General features: G+C 50.8%; 1 protein-coding gene across 1 annotated transcript in view; it reads right to left on the bottom strand.

Annotated features, from left to right (window-relative positions):
* ZSWIM6 (zinc finger SWIM-type containing 6) overlaps positions 1-11,674 on the bottom strand; it is a 176,416-nt gene extending 164,742 nt beyond the window's left edge. Inside the window, exon 1 of the mRNA XM_089688048.1 lies at positions 11,143-11,674. Within this exon, the coding sequence (XP_089544174.1) occupies positions 11,143-11,674 (532 nt within the window). The remainder of the gene's footprint in view (positions 1-11,142) is intronic.
* Between the last annotated feature and the right edge of the window lie 550 nt (positions 11,675-12,224).

Here is a 12,224-nt window from a genome sequence, read left to right on the forward strand (position 1 = left end):
AAGGTGGAATCGCACCGATAGGACCACTGCAATTGCGGACAATAGGGTGCTACTTGTCATGCGATTTGAAACTATCAAATCGCATGAAAAGTCACGCGAGTATGACCGAGCACAAAGAGCTGCATTCATATCACTCAAAATAATGTTTTGGTTTTTTTATTTTTTCTTAATTGTAGGTGTGCTGTAGTGCCACTCACCAACAGCACCCCACAAGGCATGGTAAACGTATTACCATGTCTTGTGGTGCGCTTTTCTTTCCTCCCCCCCCAAAAAAAAAAAGTACTTTTTTGGTGCAATTTCTGTGCACTGGGCTGCCCTAACACAAGGCACCATGCATAAAAACATGCATCGCCACATTAGATTGTAAGCTCCAAGGAGCAGGGCCCTCCTAACCCTCTTGTATTGAACTGTATTGTTGCTGTATTGTCTTCCATTATATTGTAAAGCGCTGAGAAAACTGTGGGCGCTATATAAATCCTGTATAATAATAATAATCATAATAATGTAGGATGTTGCACTGCAAAGATGTGAACCTAATCTAACAGAAAGGAGTCTGTATAACAGCAGTTTGTTGCAAATGATAGGGCTAAGTTCACACCTATGCAGTTTGCATTTGATCAGTTTCTGCAGTGCGTTTTTGCACATGCGTTGAGTTTTCGTCTTGTTGCTAGGCAGATTAAAAACACAGCAACAAAAAAAAAAAAAAAAAAAAAAAGGACACGCACTACATGCTTTTCTGCAGCGTCACCATTGAAGTCTATAGAACCAAAAACACAACTTTTTGCATTTAAAGTCCCTGACCCTTTCCAAAAAAAACCGCACCGGGTGAAAAAGCGGAAATGTGAACGTGTCCCATAGGAAATCATGTTAAATGGACTGTAATGGATTTCTGGAAAATACTTAAGAGTGAACCTAGACTAAAGCTTGCAGTATAAGAGTAACATTGAATTATTGTCACAGCTCATAAGTGAGGGAGGGACCAAGGGGCGCACGCGCATGCACACACTTTAAAGTCAAACTAATTCAGGTTACCAGACCTTGGCACTGCCCCTTATATTACAGAATGTTTGAAGGGAAAGGAAATTGGCTTAGCCAAGTGCACCGAAGCATGTCCTTGCTGCATAACAAGCAGCCACAAATCAGCCTGTGTACAGAACAAAGCAGCAGCTTTATGAAGCTATACATATTCACTTCCAAAGTCAGCAGCCTAAATATACAGCAAAGGGGAACAAAAATGCAGCAGCCCCTTCCCTGCCAGCCTCGGACCTGAACGAGCCACCAATGCTGCTCCGCGCACAGTCTTCCATCTAATGGCATTTCATGGCTTATTGTGGAGTTTGGCCATTTACAGCAGAATGGCTAAATGAGACTCCTGGGATCAGTCATGGAAAAGACAGAACTTGGCAGAAAGTGAACAATCTGATTGCAACGCTTGTGGGTGTTCACTTACACCAATCGCCAATTCAAATTGTTCTACATGTGTGTTACATCTTGTAAATGATGAACACCCTTTTAAACACAGATGTTAGAGAGAAATCATTCAACATGCATGAGATCAGATGATCACAAAAGACATTGTCACATCTAAAAAATGTCTAATGTTCATGCCTGGCTTTGGGCCTTCACTACAAAGCATATTTTTGATTGCTCAGTAGCTATATTTTTACGCAGCACAACATGTTGCGACACTACACTGCATTGTAAAGCGCTGCTGTGCACAGAAATTTCAATGAAAAAAAAAAAAAAAAAAGAAAGGTAAACCATGCAATCAGCTTAAACTCACTGTACCAAACCCTACACAGCCCACAGAGCACATATGCATGGCTGTTGGTGTGAATGGGCCCCAAGCCTTTCATATCTCAACAGTAAAATCTCTATTAGATTGCAAGCTCTCAGGAGCAGGGCCCTCCTAGCCCTCTTGTATTGTTGCTGATTTGTCTCCCTTTATATTCTAAAGCACTGCAAACTGTTGGCACCAAATCCTGTATAATAATTCTCATTTCTGGACTTGTGAAGTTTGGGTCTTCTCACCCACCTTCTCAGCTCACTTGCTGTCATACATTAAAAAAAATAAAAAAAACACACACCACACAACAAACCCAACAGGGATCACAAGAACCCCTCAATGCACTGCAGCAGGAGTGCAAACCTAGGAAATAGAAGTCTCACCAATAGAGCCCCTAACACATTATCACCCTAATCCTGATGCTGCTAGCCATAGCAAACAGAGGAAAGTATGTCATATTTACTTGTTTTTAAAAACACATTTTCTCAGTTGCATCCTGGTTTCCAGGCCTAGGCACATGTCATACATCCCAGGAGTCTTCAGGAGGGGCTCTCTGCTAAGCACACCCTTCTGCCTACATGCCTGAGCTAAGGGAAGGTAGATTCCAGGAAGTAAATGCTATACGAATCTGTCCTTACTCAAGATGGCAACAGCCAGTAATGCTAGGGGGTGTTTTTCCAAAGTGATTTCTCAGCAAAATAGCATGGAGACATGGATGGATGATGAGGTAGATTGCTTTGAATATTAAAAAATGTATTAAAATCGCATGTTCACTTTGTGGTGCTCAGATGCAGTGTAGCTCCACTTCAACAAAAGCTACTGAAAAAAAGGAGGATTTCTGCGGAATGCTTTACATTAACAGGAAGCTAAATAAAGATTACATATTTACATACAAAAATCAAAGCTTTCCAGAACCAAAACACGTGACTCATCTGATTACATACAGTTCACACAAGAAGCACCAAATCACCGACATAGGCCACCTCTAGGGATCATCTGATGTGGAGTTACCATCCACTGACAAAGTTCATGCACTTTGCTGTCATGTGCAACCACCACCGTTACCACGTCTATAGAACCTTCATTATTCGGATGATAACAATTCCGGATACACAATCTGCAAACATAGGCCACCCTTTAAGCAAACCATTTTGCTAGCAAATTACAAATCTTCTACATAACCATTTTCTAGCCTGGTTGGGTTTTTTTTTTGGGGGGGGGGGGTGTGACTGCTTGAATTCACACAGTTTTAGCTTTAGCTGCACAAACATGGACACGGCATTGCCCTTGGTTAGAATGCATGAAGGCAAAACAAGTCAACTGCCATTTGTGTCAATGAAAAATAAATACTATTAGAGAGAAAACAAAAAAAAAAAAAAATGACATTAGCACATCATGTGGCTTAAATGTATAAACTGGAAAGCGATTAAAAAAAAAATGTGCAAGCACAAAATATTTCCTATTTCAAATAAAACACTGAACAGCAAACAGCCCCATCTGAGGGCCAACTCCAAAACATTTAGAAGGAGAAACACAATTTATACCATCAGGAGAGGAGTCAGTCACCACCTTTACCGGAATACATTAAGAAAAAAAAAAAGTCAGGTTTATTGTGTATAGACAGGCCTTCGCCTCCCCTCTCTGGAAGCCAACATTGAATCCTTGGCTTGTATGTCTGTCTCCAAAAAAGATTGCATTTTTATTTATTGCCCCACAGCTTTATTTTTACAATGGATTCTTGGCTTAAATGCAATCAGCCAAAGATCCTTCTCTCCTGTCATCCCCTCATTGCTTGCATGCAAAGTCAAGCACAGGCAAAAACCCTTCATCAATGCCAACTAGAAGAGGTGGGTAGCTGACAGTCACCACAAATATACCTCGGGATCTTTTCAGCCGGCAGAAAGCAGCCATAGAAAGACATATAATTGGGTATAGAGAGCGCAAGGGAAGGCTGCTTCTTGCCAGCGATGAAGGCCCTCTAGGCAGACGTCAAAAGCACCAAGCCCAGATCAAGCAAAAAAGTAGGCTGTGTCCGATTCAGGGTTATTAAGTCATTAAAAGGGGGAAAAAAAAATGGATGATGCAGAAAATCACATTTGCAGACTACATCTGGAACCGAAGCACTGACAGATCAAACTAAAAACAAAAAGGGAGGAAAACATGCAGAACAAAAAGGGTGTAAAGTGAAATCAAGGACAAAGAAAAAAAAAAAAAAAAAGCCACCACCATTATGTACATTTCAACATAAAACACGTAACATGAGCCCAGAAAGCAATCATCATCAACCTCCCCGCACAAAGCAGGCTCCCAGCAAAATGACACACTGTACTGTAGCTTTAAGCCATCAGCATGGCTGGCTTTGTCAAGTCTGTTCTATTTAAGAGGCATTGAAAAGAAATAAAGAGCCGTCTTTGTTTGCCTTTTTTTTTTGAGGGGTGACAGAAAACTGAAGAGACACAAATAAACATGAAAATGAGAACACATTCAGAATGCCTGACGGCTATTGAACGATTGGCAGACGATGAGGGTAGGGGAGGCTTCAGCTTTGCCTCCTTGCAAAAATAAAAAGCTTTCGATATTTTACACCATTCTATTTTTTTTTTTTATTCTCATTGCAGCCATTGTGAGGACTTTATGTGCATTCTCGTCTAAATGTGGGGGGAGGAAGGTGCACAATGCAGACCCCCCCCCCCCCCCCACCACCACCACCACCACCTAAAGGTAGGCAAGGAGCAATCTACACACAAGACAGGTTCGGACAGCCTCGTTTGCCTGTCTAAAGCAGATACAAAAGTTGAAGGGGGGGGGGGGGGGTTGCTAATACCTCTATAAGAAGATGGGGCAACACAAATAAAAAGGATAAAAGGAGGAGGGGGACATGAAAGGTGGGTATTGTTTTCGCTCCACTCCCTTGTCCTGACAAGAAACGGCTCCATTCTGCTCAGGCTGGCACAATGCAGCAGCAGCACAGCCCAGGGGTGTGTGATCCAAGCCCCCCCCCCCCCCCCACTGTCTTTCACACACAATCCTGTCAAGCACCTCCAAGCAATCATGCAGTTCAGCCCACCAGGAGGTGTGACCTCTCCTTTCTCCCAGACACCCAAATCCAAAAGACACCTCCGGGCAATTAGTGAGAACAGTCCTGAGACAAGACAACATTGAAGAGAGGAAAAGAAAAAAAAAAAAAAAAAAATCACAATCCTTGCTCACATACAGGAGGAGGGGTGGATGTGTATTCTTCATAATCATGGAATAGGAAACAAGACAAATAATATGGATCTGCTGACAGACACCAGGCTCTACCCAGCACCGACAGGAGCCAACACAACCACAAAGAGGAAAGCACACAAACACACACTCAGCAACAAAACAGGAAACACACACACTTGGGTATGCAGTGCATTGTGTGTCTGCAGATTTAAACCACCTCCTTGTGTGCTGCCCTTTAAATTCCTCTTTGTTCTCAGCCTACATTTCGCCTCTCTTCTGTACAAAGGTGGGGGGAATGGATCCCTCGGTGGGTGACACGTAAGGTTGACAACTGTCCTTAAATAACAGGGATACCCCTTGTTTACATTAAATCAACACCATAGATCTACATTTCCCTACATTCCTGGAATAAAGGAAAATACGAGCCAGGGTGTCTGTGCAGGGATCCTACATAGGAGACTCATAATTAATGCAAATTTCTTGTTTTTCCTTCAAGGAAAGAGCTGCTGACCTACAAATATGAACCAGGACTTTAATGGTTAAGCAGAAACCATACAATCTCAGACATGTAGGGTGGAACACATTCCCATCTGGATGAGAAGAAAAAAAAAAAAGAAGGATGGTTCTGGGATTTAATGTGTCCTCAACTACGCAAATATAAACAAGACAACCTATGATTCCTATCTGCTGAGATGTTCTTTATCTGGGGATGTAGGGCAGGAAGGGAACTCGGGATACACCATATATTGTCCGTAAAGGTCATCTACTGCCTACTGGAAGAGGGTCATAGGGGGATGGCCCCCCCAGGGTCATACATGCAATAGCAGCTGTCAATGCCGATGGGGAGATTCATTGCATACATTTCTAGTTGTCATACAGAAGGAGTGTCCAGGACTGGAGACTCCAACCGGGTCACATATCGTAGCATACTACCCGGATGGTCAGGGGAGGGTGATCAAGACACCACAGTACAGAAATCATATTCCATTCGCTCAGCCATCACCAGGGTAATGGGTGTGAAGCAGACACCTGGGTCACACACACAAAATTGTGACTGTGTATCCCATCCCCCCCCACCCATAATAACCACATATCACACGATTCTCAGCTGTCATAGGGAGGCCGAGCAGGACAACTTCAGATCACAGTCCTAGCTGTCATGTGGTGGAAGGGTTAATGAGAACCCCTCAGGGGAACATAATCCCAGTTTTTATGGAGGAGGTACTGACGTGAACCCCCCCTTCCCCCATCCTATGATCTTGGGTGCCGTCAGGAGGGTTATGAGAACGTTCTGGGTCACACAAACCTCGCTGTTATCTGTGGGAAAGGGGGTGATGGGAACGCTGGGTCAGCCAGTCCTGGTTTTTATAGGAAAAGGGCAATAAGTAAATGGAACCCGAAACCCACCCACCTTCTAGGTCATCTGATCTCAGTAGTCATCAAGAAAGGTGGTGATCAGGAGGACACCCCCGGATCACACACAACCCTGGCTGTCATCTGGGAGTCACAGAGCTCTTGCTACCATCGGATACAAGGAGGGGGATGGGAGGGTGACAAGACATCCTCAGGCTCACAGTCTGCTTGTCATCTGTTAGGAGGTGATCAGGATATTGGCGAGCTGAAAATCCTACTGGGGTGGGAGGATTAGGGTGCCCCCAAATCATACAATCTTGGCTCGGTTTGGGATTGGGGGGAGAGTAGAGGCACTAAATGTTACAAAGTATTGGCTCATTTGTTGGGATTGAGAGGCAAGATATCCCTGAACCATACAGTCCTGGTGGTCCTCTACTAGGGGACTAGGGGGGCATAGGACCCCCCAGATCATACAGCTCACATCTGGAAAAGGAGAGTATATGATTAGTGCTAGAATTACACATTTGTGGCTCCACTCTGTTGGGGAGGGGTGGGTGCCCCAGAATTATAAAGTGCTGCTATTTCTGAGCGAACAGTGCTGGCTCTCATATGTTGTGGTTAGGGAACATGAAACTCTTGTGTCATACATTCCTGGCTCTCACATGTTTGGGGGTAGGGGGCATAGTAGACCCCTGAATCATACAATCCGGTAATCCAGACTCATGTGTTGCGGATGAAATGAGGACGCCTCCCTCTTCACAAATAACAGGTCCCCCCAGTCCTGGCTCTCGTGTATTGCAGATGAGGGACATCACCCCCCCCCCCCCCCCCCCGTATCAGCGGTCTGGCACTATTGTGGGGGTAGGGGCACAGTACAGCCCTGAATTATGAGGGTGAAATGACACCAGTCCTCATCACATAGAAAACAGCTCTCCCATTCCAGACTTTCAAGCTGAAATAAAACAACACCCCCCCCCCCAAGAAAAAAAAAAAAAAAAATCATAAAGGCCTGCCACTTAGACATTGGGGTTGAAAGACATAGCAACCCTGTCCTGGCTCTCGTATTGGAGGGAATTCATTTTTATCCCACCGCCTCCAAAGTCCTGGATCTCATGTGTTTGGGGGGGAAGGGGGGGGGCATGCAACAGCCCTGAATCATAGCTAAGCCTCCCCCAGTCCTGGCTCTCATATGTCAAGGGTAATGGAATCCCCCCCCAAGAAGATTGTGTCCTGGATGGGGAAATATATGACAGCCCTGATTTATACAGTCCTGCCTCTCCAGTGTTAGGGGTAATAGAATGATGACACCCCCTCCCCACCTTTCCAGGGTTTGGGGTGATTCCCCCCCTTAGTCATCCAGGTTCTGGCTTTCATGTGTCGAGTGTAATGGCAACCCCAAGGCATGACTACTCTGTGGGGGACATTGGCAGTCCAGAGTCAGTCTCCTGTGATGGGGGTGATGAGAGCCAGGACTGTATGACTAGGGGGTCATTTCATGTATTGGGGCGATAGAGTAATGCCCCCTCAACCTTGACTCTTCTGTGTTGGAGTGTAAACAAATGACATCTCTCAGTCACCCAGCCCTGGATCTGATGTGCTGGAGGTGATGGAATGATTCCCCTAGTCTAGTCCTGTTGTGGGGGTACATGACCCTGAATTATCCATTCCTGGCTCTGATGTGTTGGGATGATGACCCCCCCCCCCTCGTGCTGACTCAGGTGTTGGGGTGGGGGTATACGACACCCCCTATTCATCCAGTCCTGGCTCTTGTATGTTGGGGATAATGGAATTATGTACCCCCCAGTCCAGCTCTGTGCGGAGGATGGGGACACACAACACCCTTCAATCATCCAGTCCTGGCTCAGATGTGACTGAGGTGATGGCATGATAATCCTCTAGCCCAGTCCTGGCTCCAGTGGGATGGAGGTGAACAACACCCCTCAATCGTCCAGTCCTAGCTCTGATGTGTCGGGGTGATGGGATGATGTTCAAGTCCAGTCCTGTGTTGGGGGGGTACGTATGACACTCCTGAATCAACCAGTCCTGGCTCTATGTTGGGGGTGATAGGATGATGATGTCTCCCCAGTTCTGGTTCAGGTGCTGGGTTGGGGGTACACAGGACACCCTTCAGTCATCCAGTCCTGGTTCTGATGTGTTGAGGTGATAGAATGACATCCACCAATTCCAGTCCTGTTCTGGGGGTACATATAACAGCCCTGAAACTCCCAGAACCTCCTGTGTTGGGGGTGATGGGATGATGCTCCCAGTCCTGGCTCAGGTGCTGGGTTGTGGGTGCATATGACAGCCTTCAGTCATCTGGTCCTGGCTCTCCTACGTTGGGGGTGATGGAATGATGCCCTCCCCAGTCATAGCTCTCCAATGTTGGAGGTGGTGGAATGACCCCCTGGTTCTGGTTGTGTTTTGGGGTGATGAGATAATGACCACCAGTCCTGGCTCAGGTGTTGAGGTGAGATGGGGGTACAAGTGACACCCTTCAATTATCTGATCAAAACTATGTTGGTGGGGGGACGTCCCCCCCGTCCTGGCTCTATGTTGGTGGGGGGGACGTCCCCCCCCAGCTCTATGTTGGTGGGGGGGTGCCCCCCCCGTCCTGGCTCTATGTTGGGGGTGACGTCCCCTTGTCCTGGCTATGTTAGGGGTGGATACTGTCCCCCAGTCCTGGCTCTGTTTAGGGTGACGTCTCCCCCCATCCTGGCTATATGTTGGGGTGGGTGATGTCCCCGCCGTCCTGGCTCTGTTGAAGGTGATGTCCCCGCCGTCCTGGCTCTATGTTGGGGTGGGTGACGTCTCGTCCCCCCGTCCTGGCTCTGTTGAGGGTGACGTCTCGTCCCCCCGTCCTGGCTCTGTTGAGGGTGACGTCTCGTCCCCCCGTCCTGGCTCTGTTGAGGGTGACGTCTCGTCCCCCCGTCCTGGCTCTGTTGAGGGTGACGTCTCGTCCCCCCGTCCTGGCTCTGTTGAGGGTGACGTCTCGTCCCCCCGTCCTGGCTCTGTTGAGGGTGACGTCTCGTCCCCCCGTCCTGGCTCTGTTGAGGGTGACGTCTCGTCCCCCCGTCCTGGCTCTGTTGAGGGTGACGTCTCGTCCCCCCGTCCTGGCTCTATGTTGGGGTGGCTGATATCCCCCCTATCCTGACTGTTGAGGGTGACATCTCATCCCCCCCGTCCAGGCTCTATGTTGACGTCTCGTTCCCCGCTCCACCCCTGTCCTGGCTCTATGTTGGGGTGGGTGACGTCCCCCCGTCCTGGCTCTATGTTGGGGTGGGTGACGTCCCCCCCGTCCTGGCTCTATGTTGGGGTGACGTCTCGTTCCCCCCCGTCCTGGCTCTATGTTGGGGTGACGTCTCGTTCCCCCCCCGTCCTGGCTCTATGTTGGGGTGACGTCTCGTTCCCCCCCCCCCCGTCCTGGCTCCATGTTGGGCTGGGTGATATCCCCCCCGCCCTGGCTCCATGTTGGGGTGGGTGATATCCCCCCCCCCGCCCTGGCTCCATGTTGGGGTGGGTGATATCCCCCCCCCGCCCTGGCTCCATGTTGGGGTGGGTGATATCCCCCCCCCGCCCTGGCTCCATGTTGGGGTGGGTGATATTCACCCCCCCGCCCTGGCTCCATGTTGGGGTGGGTGATATTCACCCCCCCGCCCTGGCTCCATGTTGGGGTGGGTGATATCCCCCCCCGCCCTGGCTCCATGTTGGGGTGGGTGATATCCCCCCCCCGCCCTGGCTCCATGTTGGGGTGGGTGATATCCCCCCCCCGTCCTGGCTCCATGTTGGGGTGGGTGATATCCCCCCCCCGTCCTGGCTCCATGTTGGGGTGGGTGATATCCCCCCCTGTCCTGGCTCCATGTTGGGGTGGGTGATATCCCCCCTGTCCTGGCTCCATGTTGGGGTGGGTGATATCCCCCCCTGTCCTGGCTCCATGTTGGGGTGGGTGATATCCCCCCCTGTCCTGGCTCCATGTTGGGGTGGGTGATATCCCCCCCTGTCCTGGCTCCATGTTGGGGTGGGTGATATCCCCCCCTGTCCTGGCTCCATGTTGGGGTGGGTGATATCCCCCCCCCTGTCCTGGCTCCATGTTGGGGTGGGTGATATCCCCCCCCTGTCCTGGCTCTATGTTGAGGGTGACGTCTCGCCCCCCCCCTGTCCTGGCTCTATGTTGAGGGTGACGTCTCGCCCCCCCCTGTCCTGGCTCTATGTTGAGGGTGACGTCTCGCCCCCCCCGTGCTGGCTCTATGTTGAGGGTGACGTCTCGCCCCCCCCCTGTCCTGGCTCTATGTTGAGGGTGACGTCTCGCCCCCCCCCTGTCCTGGCTCTATGTTGAGGGTGACGTCTCGCCCCCCCCCTGTCCTGGCTCTATGTTGAGGGTGACGTCTCGTCCCCCCCCTGTCCTGGCTCTATGTTGAGGGTGACGTCTCGTCCCCCCCCTGTCCTGGCTCTATGTTGAGGGTGACGTCTCGTCCCCCCCCTGTCCTGGCTCTATGTTGAGGGTGACGTCTCGTCCCCCCCCTGTCCTGGCTCTATGTTGAGGGTGACGTCTCGCCCCCCCCCTGTCCTGACTCTATGTTGAGGGTGACGTCTCGTCCCCCCCCCCCTGTCCTGGCTCTATGTTGAGGGTGACATCTCGCCCCCCCCCCCTGTCCTGGCTCTATGTTGAGAGTGACGTCTCGTCCCCCCCCTGTCCTGGCTCTATGTTGAGGGTGACGTCTCGTCCCCCCCTGTCCTGGCTCTATGTTGGGGTGACGTCCCCATCCTCCTCCCCGCCCCGGTTGTCAGTGACTCACCCACTTGCAGGACGTTGTCCACACAGCCGGCCTCCAGCAGAGCGATGCCCCGGCGGAAGGGCAGCCTGTTCTCGTCGCCGCTCTCCCCGGCAGATGCTGATGACACCGGGCCGGCCGCTGTGGGCGCTCCTGAGGCGGCACTTCCTCCTCCTCCTCCCCCCGCCGTCCCCCCGGCAGCGGCCCCCGGCACCCCCCCTGAGGGGGCCCCGCCGTCCTCTCCGCCCGTGTTAAAGGACGAGTACATGCAGATCTCCCGCTCGCTCCGCGGGAAGGACCAATAGACGATGCGGCGCTGGACGGGCTCCGGGATCCTCTCGAATCGTTCCTCCACCCGCTGAAAGGGCCACTTCTCCGCCACCTTCCGGGCCGCGATGTCCAGCAGGGACTCCGGGTTCTGCGTCTTTCCGGACAGGCCGTGTGCGGAGCTGCCGGGGGCTCCTCCTCCTGCCCGCTGCCCCGGCCTGCACGCCGAACCGAAGCCTGGTCTGCAGCAGAGGCGCTTAGCGGGAGGCTGCTGACCGCGCTCCGCCATGATCGCACCGCTTCTGAGCCGCCAGCGGAAGTGGCCGCACATTATAAACTGGGGGGGAGGAAGGGCGAGCTCAGCATTCACTCAGCGACACACGGTGCCGCCCCCTCGGCCGCCCAGACACACCTTCCAGCTATAAACAAAACGCCCACCTTGACGTGCATAAGGATAATTTCTCACACTCGCCACACCCACTTCCGCGCTATGCCCGCCCACCATAGAGTTCACCAGTCCCAGAGACCAGGAGGTGAAAAAAAAAAGACGCCCATTTCTCACACTAGCTGCGCCCCACTCCTCCCTAGCCCCGCCCAGTCTCGAGTTCATCAGGCGAGTGAACGAGAATTGAAAATAAAACTTCACAGCGAGACGTCACGCAGAGGGAGTGGGGGCGGACCTAGGCAAATGAGATCGGGAGCCACTGTCTAGGCTGGGAAACTAAACAGGAATGTGGAGGAGGGAGGGGAGGTGACGCCAGTGTGTGTGTAAGAGAGAAGAGGGCGGGCGGGATAACAAGGAGGACGGGCTGTCCTTTGAAGTTCTCCCGTGGCCTTTG

The sequence above is a fragment of the Staurois parvus genome, unplaced genomic scaffold, assembly GCF_062004578.1.
Source record: "Staurois parvus isolate SC_StPar_1 unplaced genomic scaffold, SC_StPar_1.0 ptg000445l, whole genome shotgun sequence".
NCBI lineage: Eukaryota > Metazoa > Chordata > Amphibia > Anura > Ranidae > Staurois > Staurois parvus.